Raw genomic sequence first — 20,603 nt, 5'->3', positions numbered from 1 at the left:
TTCCCACAACTTTTTAGTGTACCTAGAAAGTTTTAAATGATACACTTAAATTGTTTTTGGCAAGAACACTGCAAATGGATGAGAAGTTTCCAAATATTCAAATTTAAAATATTCTTTCCATAGCATGAATTTGAGAAAGCTCCTATTTTTTTCTCATTATTAAAATGAGAATCTTAATTTGAAGAGACAAATTGTTTATTTAAAAAAATATTTGCATGGTAACATATTATTAACAGCTACTCAACACAACAGAGGTAAGCAAATCCGAAGTATATATTTTTTTTCAAAAAGAAATATTTGGTGACTCTTTTAAGTACACTAGAAGATATCTAGTGAACTCACAATAGATGTCCATGGTCCCTGACATCTCTTTGTTATTATAAATATGCCATCATTTAAGATAACACAGCCCATAAATCCACTTAACTGGGCAAATGGAAATGGCAATAAAACACAAGGTGGTGAAAGCAGAAAGAAGAGAGGAGGCCATTGTCAACACCTTAGCGTGGAAAAGTCCCCTCTTCCCTTGGAAGACTTCACAGGTGATACATGACTGGCTGACATATGGGTCTAGTGAAGATACCAGTATTAATTTGTCATTAAAAAGTAAAGGTCAGGGTAGCCCGGTGGCTTAGCGGTTTAACGCCGCCTTCCGCCCAGGGCCTGATCTTGGAGACTCGGGATTGAGTCCCACATCAGGCTCCCTGAGTGGAGCCTGCTTCTCGCTCTGTCTGTGTCTCTGCCCCCCACCCCCCTGTGTGTGTGTGTGTGTGTGTGTGTGTCTCCCATGAATTAAAAAAAAAAAAAAAAGTAGAGCTCAGTTTTTTTTTTTCTCTTAGAAAAGTGACTATAAATAGAAGTTCCATTAGTTTCTCCCTATATTCTACTGGATTATCTCTGTGTAGTCACTGTGTATGCCATTTTTCTGTTTTTAGATATTTGGGTTTCGATTTGTGTCATAACTTTTTTCTGAAACTAGTGTCTGTTTCTTAAAGTGTTGTCCATGGCTGGCCAGTTTCAGAACAGTTACAAATGCAGATTTCTGGATTTACACTAGAATGGTCTAGGAGTCTGTATTTATAACAAGATCCCACAGGTGCTTCTCTGGCACACCATAGTTCAAGAACCACTGCATTAGATGGTAAACTTTGTTGAGAGGACTGTGTCCCCCTAATTCATTATATTCCCAGAACCCAGCACAGGTAGTAATAAACACTTGCTGAACTGCATTGCAATGAACAGCGTAATTTCCCTTGTGGCAGAGAGCTTGAGGGTTTGTTTGATCGGGGGTTAATAGTCACCATACATTTATTTACTCATTCATCCACCCATTATTGTAGGTACTTGGGTAACAATATAAAACAGACTAAACACATTTCTGTCATGATGTTGGTATATTAGTAGGGGAAGGCAGAAAATAAAAAAATAATTTACAACGTATCTACTATGATAGAAGGTGATAATTGGCCATGGAAAGGAAAGTAGTGCAGGCTAAGGGGATCAGGAGGGCTTGTGGAATGGGCTCGTGGAGACAGGGCAACTGCAGGGTGATCAGGGCAGGTCCCACTGAGAAGACCAGACCTTAGTGAAGACTTAAAGGAGGTCACAGAGAATCAACCAAGTGATTATTCCTTTTATTTGCCACAAATCCTGTTCATCCTTCTTTGTATTCAATCAAGACTTCTGAGACATTTTAGACGCTACTGCTACACAGCAAAAGGTCAGTAAATTTTGGCTAAATGAATAAAAATACATTTTGGAGAAAGAAACAATGTGGAGAAATAAAACTAAAAAGTTCCTCTTTGAAACCAGGAAAAACAACCAAAGTAAAATAAAGAGCTATTCCAAACCATATGAAGATACTTGGAAAATGTCATTAACAGCATCTGAGTACCTTACATATCAAATACTTGAGTGAAACCCACTAGGCAGAGCTGAATGGAGGAGCTGGGGGCCAACTCTGCATAGGTGGTGGCAGCTCTAGGCTCATCTGGGTGGAACTGACACTTGCATATATACGCAAACCTCCCTGACATATCCCAATATGGTAATCATACAAATGATGAAATATACTTAAAAATCCTCCATGATAAAATCTTTTGTGATTTTGTTTTTTTTGGAACAGATATAACTTCTTGCCTAAAGTATTTACATATAATAAAGTTAATTGATTATTGTTTTGCAGTTAACTACTTGAATGTATTGATTTTTATTCCTATAAAATCAGTATACTTAATATTTTAAATCAGCAATACAATATTTACTAATATTTACTAAGCTAATAAAATCAAGAGATAAATAAAATACTTGTTTTGGCCACAACTACTTATATATTAAAAAGAACTATTGTTTTTTTTTTCTATTTTGTCACTTTTAAGTTTATAATCTGTCATATTCTGTGATTTAAAACTTTCAGTTTCTTGACATTGTAACAGTAAGACCATGTAGAAACAACTCCATGTAGTGCCTTTTCTTTGTAAATAAGCTACTTCATATACAATAAGGAAAATAAGTGATTAGCTAGATTCTCAAAGCACTTAGAGCTGCGAATGACTTTTAGAGATTATAGGCTAATTAAAGCCTCACCAGTCACCTATCCCTTTTTAAAAAACAATTAATGAACCTGAATCTAAGGAAGCAAAAGGTTAAATGATTTCTCTGGGGGTAAAATGGCAAGTCAGCAGTGAAGCAGGGCAGATACTTCATTCTCTGACCTCAGGGACATATCACAAACATATCACTATAACGTATTGTGATACTTTAATGCTTTTACATTTGGGGCCTCCTAGTGCCTTTCTAAACACACATGCATTGGATTAATAGCTTTAAAAGCTTAAATAATCTATTTAAAGTAAGTATTTCCCCTTAAAAATCTAGATTTCCCTTACTTATAAGTTATCAAATAAAAGGGGAATGGTTTGTAGATTTTGTTTTCAGAACAGAATTAACCATGCAATCTAGTCTCTTCTTTAGCTACTTGAGGAAAAATAAATCACCACTGCAATGGGTTGAGAGAAGAAACCCTTTCATCTAAAACATGCAGAGGAACCTGCCACAAAGTTTCACAGCTCTCTTCAGCCACCCAAAATAAAAATTGCTAAGCTTCCCGAGAGTGACCAGGGGTGCCCAGGTGGCTCAGTTTGTTAAGCCTCTGCCTTTGGCTCAGGTCATGATCTCAGGATCCTGGGATCAAGCTCTGTATCAGGCTCTCTACTTAGCAGGGAGTCGTCTTCTCCCTCTCACTCTTATAACATTTATTTATGCTGAATAATAACCTACAAATTGGAATACTATATTAATTAATGCCAAATAAAATACTATCAAACTAAGATACATTTGATAGACTTAAAAAATGAGTGCCTAAAAAAAAAAATGAGTGCCTATTTGCACATGAGGTATTGAGAGGGGACAATGCTGTTTTTTAGGTCCCTGAGGGGCTCACTGAGTTAGTGTGGATGGAGTACTGCAAGGCTGAGTTTGGTCACTTGTTTCGGCAATTCTCAGGAGCTTTGCTTATGGAGTTTTCTTAAGACAGAGTGACATCTCCCAAGGAAATTGTTAAAAACCCAGTCAGAATGCCTCTTCCATGTCTTTCTGACTCTCCAAGTCCGAATTACCTATTCTTCCTGCAATACTCTCTCACTCATGTTACTTTCCATAAGAATTAGTTATTTACATCTATAAGGGACTATATCCTAGTCCCATAGATCAGTTCTCATGGTCTGCCCACAGTAAGTAACTAAAAAGTGTATCTGTTGAATTGTATCTTGCTAAAATAAGTCCAGAAGGTTCTACTGAGATACATGGCCTAGCTGCTTCATTCTACAGTTCAAGAAAAGGAGTGAGTCGTCCAATAAATACAGCAGGTTGTGATGTCAGTGGAACCTGATTCTGTGTTTCCCTCATGTGGCTGCCACTGGATTAGTGCTTTTGGAGATCTAATCCCTGACCTAGGAGAGCTCCCATTTTGGTAAGTGAGAAAGACTGGTTTAGTTCCCTCGTCACTACATAGTAGAGCATAATACTGATCTAATGAAAGCAAAACTGAGACTGGTAGTGTAGGGAAGGAAGCCAAGACAGTGTTTTAAAAGATAAATGTGATATATGTTCAGGGTCCTGGCCAGTCTTTCTAACTTATGCAATGACCTACTGGTCAGATCCATGTTACAGCCCAGAGGTCTGAATAAGTGAGTGTGCTCTCCCAAGCGAGGAACTCATTTAAGACGAGTTCTTAGAACTTCCAGCTGAGAGTTAAGAATAGTTTGTAATGACAGTGTGTCTCAGTCATCAGAGGAATCACCATAAACCCAGCAATCTTTTTAGAATTTCAAAGTGGGACCTTAGAAGTAATTTTACCATATATCAACATGTAAGATTGCCGGGGAAGAACAAAGTAATAACAAGCCTTCCCTGGCCTTTCCGCTATCTCAGGCAGCTTCCCCTAAGTTCCTGGCTCTAGTCACACTGGTCTTCTTTAGTTTCATAAACAGGCTTGGCTCTTTTTTACTTTGGAGTGTTTGCTGTTCCCCTGTCTAGAGGCTCCTCTCCCTATTCTATGGCTGATATCTTCTCCTTCATTAGTTCTCAGCTAAAATGGTATCTCATCAAAGAGAGGGCCTTTTGACTAACTTACATAAATTAGGTCTTCACCAAGCTCAGGTTCTTTTCCTCCTCTTATTACTTTAATGCTACCCTATTTGTATCCTTTACAGCACGTGATAAATTGAGTACTTTCTTGTTTACTTGTGTATTATGATAAAGCCACATCATACATATATATATCTCACCAGGATCTAAACAAGGTCTGTTGAATTCTAGATAGTATACAAGAAAGACTGGTTTGTTGAATAAATTAATAAATTCAAAATACTTTTATAAAACAAGTTCAAAATTATTTAAGGCACTAGGAAACCCTTAACAAGCTTTGAGAAACATAATCTGACTTTATAAAATGTCTACAATAAAAACAAATTTCAAGTACTGGTTTAGTCAAGATTTTCAGGTTATTTCTTTACAGATTTTTGATAGCCACCATTACTTCAGAAGTAGAACTTACTATTTTTTAATGCTGTCCTATGTCAAAAAAAGTCTATACCTGATTAATCACTAATACCTAAATATTAATGATAATAAATGTCCAATTAGCTGTAATCTAATGATAATAAAAGAATGACATGTAGTTACCTAGCTCATATACAAAGAAAAAGAAACATTTTGAGGGGTCATTAACAGAAAAAAACAAAAACAAATGATTCTCAAAGAATGGCAGTTTTCAGAGAAATGCTCCTGTTTCTCAGGGACTAAAAAGAGGATGAAGAAAAGAGAAGTACCATTCTTTCTACAAGAGAAAATCATATTAAAAACTAATATTGGAAAATCTGAACAGACCTCTGATGGGAACATCATGAAAAGTAAAAAAATGGGTACTGCATCTTCCTCAAAGAGTTAGTATATGTGGTTTTCAGGTTATTTACTACTCAGAGGGGAAAACGAATACAACTACTGTAATGCACATTTTGCAACACTGTCACTTGATTGGTAGCAGGCTTGGATTCATTCACCTTTTTTCAATTCTGATAGATGACATTTTACCAAAGTCATTTATTTTTAAAAAGTAACACCTACAATGGAGTTTTTTGGAATTAAAAGAGTAAAAAAATCTATTACCTACATAAAATCTGAAATCTGAATATTTAGACCTTTTATAATTTAAAAAGGCAAACTTTAACATAACTCCAAATAAAAGCCAAAACAGAATTGGCCAAGCATAAGAACACTGTACACTATATTTGTATAGCGTGTTTCTGTGTACAAGAAGGACTATGAAATTAAATTGTCTTATTTCTAGCAATTTTCTTCCAAAAACAATAGCAGTCACTGCTAAAAGGGTTGCTTGCAAACTTACCAGAAATATTTTTTGGAGAATATTCTAGTCTTCAAAACAAACAGTAGCTGTCAAATTCTTACTGCATAATCTAAAATGTTAATCTATGTACTGTATTTCATTTGTAATAAGTCTTTGTGATAAGGTTAACACTTCAACACACAACACAAATAAGAGAGCACCAAAAAATGAAAATTACTTTGCTTATGTTTCCGTATTAGAATTTTATTTGCTAAAGGGTAAAAACAGATTTGCAAAATTCACAGTTAACTTAAAACAATAGTTTTAAACCTTTTATTCCTAGCCCTTACTGCCTTCAGGAAGGAGAGAACATCTGGTTATTTAAGGAACACAATATGTTCACATTTTCTATGACTTTTGTTTCTAATTGGGTTTTTAAATTTTTTTTTTAAATTTGAACAACTAGTTAGAACAATGTTTTTTAATCACTTCATATTTTTCAGACTGTCCTCCTTCTATCCCTCTACTTCATTTAGTGGATTGTTTTTGGAAATCTGCTCAGTGGTTCTAATATCATAAAGACAAGAAAATGAGAATTAGGATCATGGTCTGAAGAACTAAGTATAGAAATCATATTTATGGTGAACAGAGAACATGATGCTACAAACAGATACTTGACATTTAGTCTCTTTACATAGCATACCTTTAAGAAAATTTCAAATAGTTCTAGGTCTACTTATTTATGTGGCAGTTATATTTATTACAGATGCAAATTAAATGTCTGTTACAAATTGAATAATTTTTATGACAAATAGTAGTAAATAGGATTCTACTATTTTTAAAAATATAGTTCTGGTGTGGAAAGGTGGTTGGAAGACCTGGGATCAACCAGTGCCGGCTCTGCAACCGACAAGCTGTATTAAATGAGTCTTGGATTTCACCTTGATCCTTTGTTTGTCTACAGAAGCAGAAGCTGGATTAGATCTCTAGGTTCCTTGCAGTTCTGAAATTCTGACGGTCACAGTGAGGTATATTAACTAGATTCTTTGTTATGTCACTTTTGTTCCATAATATTTGAAGGTGTTAACAGTTTTTCAAAAAATTCTGACACACAGCAAATGAAGGAACTAGATGCTCTATAAGTTTAAGATGCAGGGTCATTCACCATCTTGATAAAAATGGCAACTGACAAATATATAGTTGGTAAAGGCTTCCATGGGATGCGGGTATGGGTTCTAGATATACACTAGGTGAATGAGATCCACCCAGATTAGAGTCAGTATGGTGTACTGGAAGAGGCTTAGCAACCGCATCCAAATTCAATTTATTTTCTTAATATCAACTCCTGTAGAACACAAAGTTAAATGCTAAAAAATGAGTAGGATCATATGGAATAATGGATGCAATAATAAGCAAATAACTAAAATATAAGATCCTTATGAGGACTCAAAGGTGAAAACATGTCCTGTCTGAGCCTAGGAATGGCTTCCTGAAGGAGGTAGAAGGTAGGCTGGGAATCTCAGGAGGGGATGGATACATACAAGGGTTATGGGGTCTTTCTTGTTAGCTTAGAATCTCAACAAGCCTTTGGCCTCAGGAAAGCCACATAACCTTAACCTGCCTGCACTGAAAAAGAATGAAGAAAGATAACCTGGTTTTGTCTACTTCATAGCTTGTTGTAAGGACATCAAAGTGCTTAGAAACTATGAAGGACAATGATTCTATTATTACAGTGTACAGCCCCATTATTTCAGTCTGTTCAAATGAGAAACCTTTTCACAGTAAAGCCTACATCTGATATAGAACAATTAAAGCTCAGTGTCGCATGCTCTAGTTGCAGAGTCTATTCTCAACTGAGCAATCGCCACTGGGATTTACGGAAAACGGTAGGATGAAGTGCTTTTCTGAAGTTGGCAATGAACTCAGAGGGCTCAGAGTTCCTTGTTTATTTTTATTTTATTAATAAAATGGGTCTGTCAGCAACCACAAACACTACTGTCACAAATAACTGGACTATGAGAATGTAGTTTCATGCCTCAAATCTCATCCTTCTACTAGTTCACTTCACAGAGACTTGTGTGTTTATATACTTACTCTGATCTACTTGAATTGGGAATGATTCAAGTATTTTAAGTGTTTCATTGTTACTAATAGAAATTAAGCACACTGATGTTTGGATTTTTAGAGGATATGGGCGGGGTACTAACATCATCCTTCCCTCTTTTTCTTCCTCCTCTGTGTAAATGGTCTCCTATATGAATTATAATGACATTACTACATTGAAAATTCTGTCCACTTGTGGATTTCTATGCTATATATAAACTCGCTGTGTGTGTGTGTGTGTGTGTGTGTGTGTGTGTGTGTTTGCGTTTCTTCCCCATTTGCACCTCTGTAGCACCGGACTGGATTTTCCTAGATCATTGTAATTACATCAGTTTTTTGTGGACAAAGGAGCTATGGTTGGGCAGGTCGTTAGAGACAATTTAATTCAACCCCAAAAGAGAAGACCATGATTTAGCAAGCATTAGTTTCCCCAAATCACAAGGATGGTTGTTAGTAGAGTCAAGATCTGACCCAGTGTCCTGATCCCTAATTCAGTCTCCTTGCTCCTTAACTAAAACTATCACCTTGCTGGGATAGTCATGTGAAAGCTCCTTAACACTATACAACTTTCTTTATTTTTCTATAGATATCATCATTCTATAAACTTGTTCTCAACAGCCTTTTAAACATGATTCCTTCCTCCTCCTGATCAATTTCTTCTGCCTCAGAAATATCAGTTTAAGGTCTTATATTTTGGGTCATTATCTTATCATTTTTACTTAGTTAGACCCTAAATGTAAAAGTGGGGAATACTTTTCTTTAGATACTAATGCCAATATTTTTCTTCTCTTAATCCTTAGAGACTTTATTTTTTTAATGCTTACAGAATTGGCTTCATTATATTTATATTATGTACACTATCTTATTGAGATAAAAAGTACTCTATTAAAATCTCAGATTCCACTAATAACTAACTGATTTATTATATAGAATGCTACATTTAGAAGAGTGGGTGATTCATAGCAAGATTAACCATATTTAGCCAGGGAAAAATTACCAAGATCGATAGGTTTAGATATTATATTCAGTTCTCCCTTCAGTAAAACCAAAAATAAATCATGTAAGTAGAGAATTCAAATAGTTATTTTAACAGATTTTTCCCCCACTCTGTATGATTCTAAGAATTCCTAATGCTGAGCTGATAGAGTTTACCTTAAGTTTACAGACCAAAACTCAAATACTTCAGTGACAAGCAACCTCATTCTTTATTCCTTTTGTAGATATTTCATAGTTGTGGTTATTTTTTATAAAAAATATATACATAAAATATGGGATTTTTGATTTTACAATCAGACTCCTAAGCCTTACCAGAAAAAAATATGCTACCTTAGATAACAGAGAAATGATGGATTACATTTGACACATAATGAAACACTGTAGAGCAGAAATGATATAAAATTGTATATTTTTATAGAAAATGGGTATAGGCACAAAGAAATCAAATCTTTTAAATCTATCAAAGAATAAATAGAGGTCATACTCAAATGTTGGAAGTCAACTGCAGAGGGAAAAGCAGAAATCCTTTAGAACTAAAATTTACGTTAAACTTGGAGGCCCAAGTGGCTCAGACAGAGCTTTGGCAACAGAGCCACAGACAGACGGACTCCAAGACAGTTCGACAACTGCCAACATGACTATTGGGAATTCTGCCAAAGAGCCAAAGGCTGGGATTACCACCGAATGCCTGGCATTCTCATACTCGTGTTTGAAGCTCTCTCTCTTATATTTCATCCAATATTTTTGTTTGGCTCAAAAGCATCAAGGATTCACAGATTTTTTTAGATCATTAAATGTTCTTATTTTCAAGAAATATAACATTAGTTGTAAAAGAGCACACTTTTTCTCTGAAGTGTAAAGAAAATTTTGGTGGCTTGCTTTAAGTTCAAATAGAGAAATCAGCATTAAAGTCGTTTGAATCTCTGTTTTATTAGGTTACTCTTCCACAAAATTAGAAAAATACATAATCCAAAAATAAAATGATTTAGTATTTCATTGTGTCATAAACTTTTCCAGAACCAGTGCTTTTTATAGCTCTAATGTCTTGGTCACATGGCCCCTGAGGCACTACCTGGGTAGGCTGGTCTCTGTGAGAGGTACCAATGATAATGAAATGTGGTTATAAGGAGAGACAGTTGCTGAGCTACTTCCTTGAGTTATGAGGAAAGGGGAAGGCAGAACAACCCTCTGAGGGACAAGAGATGTGTGTTCCAGGTTCTCACGGTCAATGTACAATTACTTAATTTACCTGCTCAGTTGCTAGCCAGTGAAGTATGTGAATTTTGCCTACAACTTCAGGCAAATTCTGTCATTAAGCAATTCATCTGTCATTACACAAATTCCCCACTATGAATTCTTGGAGTCATGCTGAGAAACCATTTTTTCACTCAACTTAAAATTGTGCATACTCTATTTGGAAAGCTTACCTTTGGATCTCGAAGGAACAGAGCCTTAAGAATTAGTGAGTGTACGTCCCCAATTAGTGGGTAATGCATCAGAAGGCCAAGACAGGTCTGGTAGTTACTAGAGATCACTAAATAAGAGGAAAAAGAAGAATTCAGAAGCAATACTGTTTAAGATGTTTGCATTACTCAAGACTAAAAAATAACAACTTAGATTTAAAGAAAGCAAACCAATAACTCAATTAATTTGATAAAAGGAAATAGGGAGAAGGGATCTTTACCAAATGGCCTTTGAAGCAGCACACTGTACTGTTAACTGCAATCTAATATCTAGCACTTATCCTCAGGAGGTGTTGGAAGAAGAGCCTCAGATATAGAGATGTGTATGTTTGCAATATAAATAAACTCTTAGAAGCATGCATATTTATTGCCATTTATATATCTGTGTTTAAATGTCTCTAGTTTTGCTTAGAAATTAGTAACAAAAATCTTATGAATGGGAAAAAACAGTTTAAAATTCTAATAATATTTACCCTAATTATTATGCTTCAAAAGTTACGTTACACTTATTCTTTTATATGTAAATATTACATAATTCAAAGTTTAAAAATATAATTTCTTCCAATATTTTTTTTCTAAAGGTAATGAGAAATTTAGGGGGAGGATCTATGCAGCATTTCTTGGGAGGAAAAATGTCAGAATCTTCATAGATAAGCCTAACTGTGTTCCTTAGACTGTCATTTAATTTTTTTCCCAAATCAACCTAATTATGGGCGCAATTATTAAACACATCTTTTCAGGCAGGTCTATGTAAACTACTTCATTTCTTGGCAATCCATCTGCCACTGCTGTCACAGTCAGGCCCATTAACGACAATCGGTTTGTAAGCCACACTGACTGCTTCCACAGCATTGACTGTGAAGAAACTTTACAGTTACAACTTCCTGTTGTTGCAACTGAATCCTTTTCATTAATCTGAACAAGCAGTTGAAAAATATTCCATAGGAAAACAATTGTGATTCTACAGAAACAACACAAATCACAAAATAAATAATTGTTTGTGATCAGAAATATCCTTGATTCCTAGATTTTTCTTCTTCTTTTGTTGGAAGCACCATTTTTTGCAACAGCTTCCCACCCTCTCCCCCTTCCCATGAACATTATGGGGAAAGGAGACAGGACTGGGCAAAATGAATAATTATAATCTATGTAAGGAACCACTTTATCATCTTCATTTCCGTTGCTGATCTGACAGCTTGTAATTTCATACATCTGCTTTCATTTGTAAAGCACTCACTTATCCTACCCTTTCTATATCTGTTCAGCCTCTTCTTTTCTCATTCGTTCATTTTGTCATATTCACATTCAGTTACCTGTTTGCCTTTTTTCTCTAGAATTCAAAAAGCTAGTATACTGAGAACTCTATAATGTTTCCATGTGTGGTTTTCTTTGAGCTCTAACAAATAAATAGAATGTAGATAATCAATTCATCTTATAACTCATTACTTTCCCCCAAATACTATAAATATAATTATATACTAGTAACTGACCCAGGAAGAATTCTCGTGTATTTTGCAAAAGAAGCAAATGGTTCTGGATTTGGGATGCAAAGATGTGGGCTTGAATCCTGGGACACCATATGAACCTTTTCTAAGGTTGCCATAAGATTAAAGGACATAATCTGTTTCGCTGATTGACAGCAGCTGCTCAAAACCTGTTGTGAGTAACCTCTCCGAGCATCAGTTCAGTCATGTGGAAACAACTTCCTGATTAAAATATATATATATATATATATTCCCCTACTTTATTCAATCTAATAGCTATTTGTTGAGTACCTAATCCACGGCAGGGTCTATGTTAGGAGGGGATGCAGAGATAAACAAAACACTCCTTAGTCTAAAGAAAATTAAAGAGCTGAAGGGCAGATGTATAACAACAAGCAGTTTTTGCTACTACTACCACTAAAATGGCAATAAATTACTAAAGGCTTTCTTTCTGAGACTAGGCCCTATGCCAAGAACTTTTCCTACATTATCTCATTTAATTTCTATGACAATCTTATTATAAGGTTATAATTATTATCCCTGTTTTACAGATGAGAAAACACTTAGGTTAAGTCATTTGCCCAAATCACTGTGTGGCTCAGACAAGGTCTGAGCTTTAATATGTGGCTTTGTTTGAAAAGGCAATTGTTTTAAAAATGAGATGACATAATAAATGCAGAGTCACTGCAAACAGAAGAGTCAATTTATATTATTACTCTCAAGCAGTAGTTTTTAAGGAGCTTGGAAGGTCAGCATAACCCAGTCTCTAGAATAGCCTGATATAGATAGGTATTTGTTATTTATTGGGACGAGGGCAACAATCCTATTCTTACAACTTGATAGAACTTTTGAGGCTGAAGTAAGGTATAAAATATGTAAGGGAAGCCAACAGATGCATTAATATTCTACTTGCAGAATGAATGAAGGTGCTAACAGTCTTTCTCTCCTGTCTCCCTTTCATCCATCCAGTCACTGAATGTTAATGAATATTTCCTGAGCATCTACTATATCCTGGACACACAGAGAGTGTGCTAGAGATAAAATGACAAAAGAATCTAAGCTCTGAAGGGTAGCTGACCACGCCATCTGAAATAATGCTGTAGGGTGCTTGCTTCTGCAGCACATACACTAAAATTGGAATGATACAGAGAAGATTAGCATGGCTCCAGAGCAAGGATGACTCGCAAATTCATGAAGCAAAATACTGCTGCAGGAGTTTAGGACATGCTACCCTGCAATATACCACTTTGGTATACTGATTATTTTGAGTTGTAGGCACTTGAAAAACAACAAATGCACAGTGAGGCTTTCTTTGAACACTCCTCTTAACTGTCTAAAGATACATCCCCCAAGGGATGCCTGGGTGGCTCAGCAGTTGGGCCTCTGCCTTCAGTTCAGGACGTGATCCCTGGGATCCGGGATAGAGTCCCACATCGGGTTCCTTGCACGGAGCCTGCTTCTCCCTCTGCCTATGTCTCTGCGTCTCTCTCCCTCTCTGTGTGTCTCTCATGAATAAATAAAATCTTAAAAAAAAAAAAAGATACATCCCCCAAAAGGAAGTCAGTTGCCATAAATTCCCCCAAGACAAACTTTGTCACAAATTCACACCTCTCATCTCTTTTTCTAAAGGCCCATTTGTCTTCCCTAAAATCACTTACTTTTCTCTAAGAGGTCTACATCTCCCCTCCACTTTCTTTATTAAGATGGTATTTAATCTTAAATTCTAAAACCATATCTTTGAGAGTTGCTCATTTTCCCGAGTATTTACCACATACAAATGAGTATACATTTATATGTGTGTGTGTCAATATATATTACACAACTGTAATATGTATTTTTATAATAAAAATATAATTATATAATAATAATATGATACATATGTTAATAAGCTTTTGCCTTTCTTGTTAATCTGTTTTTTTTTTTTGTTAAATAATCTCAGCTAAAAACTTAAATGCGTATAAGTAAAGCTTTACTTCCCTATAGCACCCTGTCTTTGGATAATACTATCTCTAATTTATTAATGAAAACTTGCACCTTGAGAACACTTTTAATCTGCAGTTACATACACTAAGGATTAAGTTCCTTTTGAATAACTGTGCCAAATTTCGAGTAGGCAAGCAAGAATAACACAAGGTATTTTAAAAACAAAATAGTGGGGATCTGAGAGAATAAGAATTTAGTTTTGATCTTTATAGCAAATTTTTGTTGAATGTGCCAAATTCACCTGCAGTCCTATTCCCTCCCTAGTGTTTACTCTATCAGGGCAGTGAAAGATTTAAAAAAGGCTGACTTTTTGGTATCTCCCTATATTTGAAATCAAGTATGTATTTGCTTTAAAAACAAAGTACAGCAGCCTGGGTGGCTCGGCGGTTTAGCGCTACCTTTGGCCCAGGGCGTGATCCTGAAGACCCGGGATGGAGTCCCATGTCAGGCTCTCTGCATGGAGCCTGCTTGTGTCTCTGCCTCTCTCTGTGTCCCTCATGAATGAATAAATAAATCTTTAAAAATAAAAAAACAAAGCAAAACAAAACAAAACAACAACAACAAAAAACAAAGTACCGAAGTTACACACTCTGAAGAGCTCATTCACAGAAGTATAAGACAAAGGTAAGTGGTAACTAGGAAAACATACTGGATTTGGGATCAGACGATCTGGATTACAATCTAATTTAGATTTAGATCAGATTGCTGGCCAGTCACCTATTTTGTGTGTGGACTTCATTTTTTTCCCATTTATAAAACAATAATAATGCTTACTTTATCTTCAGGGTTTCTGTAAGGGTGACAGAGATGCAAGGTAATATGTTTTCCATATCGCTTAATTCTTGCTGAATGCACTCCCTCCACATGACGCAAAGTTGACTTCTCTGTCTCTACTTTTAAATGGTACACGACTGTTCTGGAGTTGTTTAAGGGAGCTGGTTTAAATAGTTTCTCCAGTAATGACAAAAAACTAATGAAATCAGTAAAGATAATCAGAGGATGTTATTGTTTTGAGAAAGTTTAGAGCTTAAATAACTTATGTATAATTCAAAGTTAACTGCCCCTACAATTTTAACACTTGTAAGTAAAACACTTCATTCAAATTATTTAATTTTATATTTAGATACACTTACTTTCCCAAGGTAACAAAATGGACTGGCAGCCTGTAAAAGAATGTAAAACTAAATGTAGACTGCCTTTAATTTCCTCTAAAATTAAGAAAAGTAGTAGCTATCACTTATTAGGCATCTATAATGTGCATGGCAAGTTGCCATATATTATACAAATGCCCTGTGAGCCTCCTAATCCCCACTAAGGAAAGTATTATCATCAACTCCACATTTTAGACAACAAGGAGATGGCCGTGCAGAGAGAATAAACAACACATCTGAGGCCAGTGGGCTCCTAAATGGCAGAGAGGGCTGAACCCAGGTCTGTGAGGCTGAAAGCCTCACTCTTCACCACTGTACCTTGTACCATCCTATATTCCTAGAAGAAAATGTCACAACAGGAGTATCCATGTACAGAAGCCAAATTTAGACACAGTGCAAATGGCTTCTAAACACCAACTATGTGTGAGCCACAGAGAAGCCTCAAAGATATACTGAGAAAAGCCATATATATATATATATATATATGGCCAGGTAAAGTAAATATTAGAAATAGGCATAAATTCTTGTAGTTAGTTATTAAGTGGCATATAAAACAGATAATCATGAATATAAAATTAGAATACTTAACTAACAACAACAAAAAGGAAAACTTAAAGGCTTTAACATAATTTATGGTACCTCCCCCACTGAAAACAAAGCTGATATGTATGTAAGTGTCCTGCACGGTACTTGGCATGCAGAAGACATTCAATAAATGCTATGTGCTCTGAAAAAATATTTGTTGAGGATCTAAAACATGATGGGAAAGAAACAATACTTATTGCATTCATTGTCTTGAACTATTAAAAAACCCGCACTATTTTAACTTCCCTAGTTATAAAAAATGGGAACATACAAAATAGGGTTTCAAATGGACCAGAAAACCAGGTGGGGGTAGGGAGTAATCATAAATAAAAAGAACAAAGCTTATTCTTTTCAGTCTTGGAGAAAGCCAGGGATAAAACCAAGTAATACCCTTCTCCAAACAAAGTGATTTTTGTCTAGTGTTTACAATTCTAAGATTTCGTCCTTCCGGGTTTTCCTCCCTGCTTGACACTGTGACAACTGCCTCTCTGAGCACCATCAATCACAACAACATCCGTTCTCAAAAGCTAAGATAAACACACATTCTTCTATAAACAATGAGATGGTCCTTATTTCTCTAGTACATTTTGTGTATAAATATGAGAGTTTTAAATTAGATTTTTGGGAAAAGGACAATCTCAAATTCAGAGTAGCCCACTCTTTTGTCTTGAAAAAAACTTTAAATTTTTTTTTTAAGATTTTAAGTAATCTCTATGCCTAATAAGGGGCTCAAACTCACAACTCCAGAGATCACAAGTCACATGCTCTACTGACTGAGCTAGCCAGACGCCCCTCAAAAAAACCTTTAAGAAGTGCTCTTAATGCTTTCCAAGCTTAATACACTTTAAACAGAATTTATTTTAATCAGATCAAACAACATAAGAGATCTTCTCAAGAATTTATACCTTTAAACATATGGTGTTGTCAACTGAAAGGTAGTAAGCAAGCAAGCATCCAAATGGAGAACTAACAGCGGGTAGGGTATGAGCACAGGATGAAAAACACCATACTAGTGAAGTCAGCATGACTGCACACTCACTCCAGAGTGCCAATGGTCCTGGCATTAAGTTTGAAGCAAATCAGGTCCCTGTACAGACTTAAATTTTGTCATCGTCTCCATCTTGTTACTAGTAAGGGCATAAATGAGATGATACAGTGCAGAAACCTTTAAGTCTTTAAATGCAAGTTATTACCATTGTGTAATAATTGTAGGGATATGCCTAGAATCAGGGCCTGAGTTCTATCTCCACATTATAAAATGTTACAGAAACAAAATCTAAAAAATTTAGCATGTATTAAAATTTAGGAAAGAAAATAATAAATCTGATTCATATTTTTGCCTCTTATTTTTTTAAATCCAAATAAAAGAAAACCATAGGTCAGGCTTTTAATTAATTACTTGTTTGTCTGAATCTGAATATAGATAGATACATACATACGTTTTACTTCGTTGCTTAGTGATTTTTAATTCCTTGCTTAGAAGTATAGATCTGTCAGTAAAAAGGGTTGATGTACAGAAGATATTTAACAAGTGTTGAAAATCTCTCTTTTGTTAGACTTCATGTATTCAACTCAGTTAACTAGCATTTATTAAATATCTATTTTGTTCCATATACTGATATGAAAAGAAAAAAGATACAATCCTAGTTTTCTCTTCATACTGCAGTGGAAGAGGAGCATAACTCTATAAAACAGGACATAGTTGATAACAGTGGCACATACGAGGGGCTGTGACAACTCCTGGAGTGGAAAGCTGCAAGGTCAGTGAGTTATCATCCATCAGGTGGAAGTAAACGGAGGCAGGATACTGAGTAGTTCCTATGGCAGAGTGCTGGGGAGAAATGGAGACATGGAAGCAGGTCCTGCTTATCTACAGGGAGATAGAGTTTAGATTTTATTCTCTATTTGTTATCCCTACTGAAGGACTGTAAGTAATGTGATCAGATTTCTTTTTAGAAAGATTATTGCCAGCATAGGGTGATCAGTGGGAGGGAGGAGGAAGGACAAGATGCACGGAGCCAGCTAAAGTTTCTGGTAATACTACAGAGAGGAGAGGATGAATACTTGAAGTAAGCAAGGGGAAGTGGAGTACAGTGGGCAGAAATTGCTGGAAAAGTGGATAGGTCTTTATATACAATTGAATTTGGGGAGTGTGTGCATATGAGGAGAAGCAGAAAAACAAAAGCAGACAGTAAGAAATTATGAATAAAAATGTTAATGAATTTACATAATAAGGCTACTTAATATAGTGATTTTTAATTATTTCTTTGTGGACGTTTTAAACACAGTTCCGATTTTTATGAAAGTTAGACATGTACATAGTTTAAAAATTCCAATCATTTAAGGCAGCTGATAATGAATACAGCACTTGCTGTCTCCTACCCTGTATTTCCCAATACCCAGAAGCACTTGCTTTCTTTTAGCTCATTAAGAAAAATTTACCTTCCATATTGTGAGAAAAAACATGCTAATGTCTAACTAACTCTTACTTTAAATGTTGTCTACTGACTCCCTATTTAAGCTTTAATTCATCCTTAGCACTGAAAGCCAACCCTCTGCCAACCTCCACATCATACATGCATTCCTTGTCCCCTCCCCTGATGATGTTATACCATAATTCTAGTTAAACCAATTTTTAGAGTTTCCACTTTTATAACAAGGCAAACAATATTATAGCTAAGTTAACAGTGTATCATGACTCCTCCCCCTGTTTCCACAGACCTTTTTTCTTTCTTGGGGTTTATAACGGTCTTGTTTTCCAATTGCTATGTTGTGTATGTATTTAACAGGAGTTTATCCTTAAATATTCTCCCATTTGTATACATTTATTTTTGAAACTTCAAAAAAATTTTCAGGTGTTTTTGTCAATTTCTTTCCTTCCCTCTCTCCCTTTCTTTTCTCTTCTTTCCAGGAAATTTCTCAATTTCTCATGAGCTCTCTGGTCTGTTCCATCATTGTGGGGATGCCCTCTACCTCTTTCAAGTGTTATACCCTTATTTCCTCAAGTGCCTAGCTTCTTTCTTGCTTTACACCCTTGTTTTGAGGAGCACATCCTCTAAAGGCTTTATGCACAGGACAGGAATTTAAAAAAACTTTTCTGTTTGAAACATTTATTGTGACAATTAATAGTCTAGGTATGGAATTCCAGGCTGGAAATACATTTTCCTGGGAAAATTGGGAGCATGGTTCCAGAGTATTTTGGCTTCCAGTTAAAAAGTCTCACACCATTCTAATTCCCATTCTTCTATGTGACCTGTTTCTCTTTTCCCACCCCCATCTAAATTCAGAGTAATGCACCTTTAATTTGCATGTATTTTCACATATAATGGACCCTTTCAATTTAGAAACTCATGGTTTTCTGTTCAGTTAGAAATTTCTCTTTAATTGCTTCACTGATGATTTTCTCCCTTCTGTTTTTTTGTTTATTCTGTTTCTCATTTCTTTCTTCTTTCTCTCTATTAGAAGAAATCTCATTATCTAGATGTTGGATCTCTTGGCCCAGTCCTTCAATTTTCTTTCTTATTTTTTAAATCTGTTTTATGTGCTGTTTCCTGGAATACTTTTCAATTTTATATTCCAAACCATCTTACTTGCATCATATTTTTATTATCAATACATTTTCCCTTTTTAAAAAGATTTTATTTATTTGAGAGAGAGAGAGAAAAAAAAAGAAAGAGAGAGAACATGAGCAGGGGAGAGAGGCAGAGGGAAAATCAGACTCCCCGCTGAAAAGGGATTTTCAACACAGGGTTTGATCCCAGAACCCCAAGATCATGACTTGAGCCAAAGACTCAACTGACTGAGCCACCCAAGTGCCCCTAACACTTTTTCCTTTGAATCACGCTTTTCCTAGCTCTCTGAGATGTTCCCTCCTCCCTGTGTAGTCTCTGTGTACTCACTGTTGTTTTTCTCTCCTGGATGCTTATTTAGATCTCTGCTTTTATTTTTATGCTTTCCTCAAATGTTTGGTGATTTATGGCTACCTGCTCATGTCTAAGAGTGGGGTGGTACAAAGGTAACTTCAAGCTTTGTGTGCATTAATGGGTGGGTCTTTTAACTCTAGGGTTTACACAGGTCATTCTTAGGTAATCCGTGAGCCTAGATTTTTAGGCTTTTTCTCTTGGGCTCACTGGATTCCCCCAAAAAGGATCTCCCAAATTTCTTCTAGAAGGAGGAAGTTTGGTTCTAGTGATCTGGGAACAGTAAAGATGGTGAAAGAACACTGGTGGCCTCCATGTTCACTGAAACTGCCCAAGTCCCTAGTCCAGAAATCCTCCATTTTACCACCTCCAGGATATATCCTCAAGGTACAGGTTGGATATCTGCTTCTTAAACAGACTTTCAATCAGTTCTTGTTTTTCAGTCTTAACTTCTTCCTTCTTCCTACCAATTCCCAGCGATACCTAGCACTGCCAATTTCTATACTTTTAGGAATTTTATGGGTTATTTCTTGGCTTTCCTCATTATCAATTTTGTATCTAGTTTTCTTGGATCTGCTAAGTCAGTTATCAGTCACCTATCTGCTTTCCTGTTTCCAAAATCTCAGTAATCTCCTTCCTAATTCTCTGTGTCCTGGGTGTTTATGCCATTTCAATGGGGTTTCAGGAGCAACAGTGGTAAATAGAGGAGCTTAATATAACATCTCAAATCTGATATCCTTAGTCACTTCTTCAATGACATTCCTACTCAGCATCTGGGCAGATGAACTACTGGGAAGAAGAATCTAGGTGAGGAAGCAACTGAATGGGGAAAGCTGAGGAAGAAGGAGAGAGCAGAGGAAGGTGAGTGAGAAAGCTGGGAAGTCAGTAGTCAGGAAGCCCAAGATCACTGTCTCCTTTTCTCTAATGGTCAGAAAGAATGGCTGTAATCAACTTGCAGGACTATTCACATTATGTTTTGACAGCAACAGATGGACATGAAATCCTGAGTATTTCTGGGTAAGATTCTAGTGATACATATGATTTTGCTGGCTTTTGCCCATAAAAGGTATTGT

General features: G+C 35.9%; 1 protein-coding gene and 1 non-coding gene across 31 annotated transcripts in view; one reads left to right on the top strand and one right to left on the bottom strand.

Moving 5' to 3' along the window:
• The window catches only part of TBC1D5 (TBC1 domain family member 5), a 529,331-nt gene that overhangs the window by 105,335 nt on the left and 403,393 nt on the right, over window positions 1–20,603 (bottom strand). For all 30 annotated transcript variants that reach the window (XM_072726774.1, XM_072726773.1, XM_072726763.1 and 27 more), the window contains one exon: window positions 10,372–10,478. In XM_072726774.1, the coding sequence (XP_072582875.1) occupies window positions 10,372–10,478 (107 nt within the window). The remainder of the gene's footprint in view (window positions 1–10,371; window positions 10,479–20,603) is intronic.
• Window positions 12,996–13,102, top strand: LOC112925649 (U6 spliceosomal RNA). Its single transcript, XR_003236178.1, has one exon. It is a non-coding gene; the product is annotated as a U6 spliceosomal RNA (small nuclear RNA).

Source organism: Vulpes vulpes, chromosome 11, assembly GCF_048418805.1.
Source record: "Vulpes vulpes isolate BD-2025 chromosome 11, VulVul3, whole genome shotgun sequence".
NCBI lineage: Eukaryota > Metazoa > Chordata > Mammalia > Carnivora > Canidae > Vulpes > Vulpes vulpes.
This window is presented reverse-complemented; position numbering and strand designations above follow the sequence as displayed.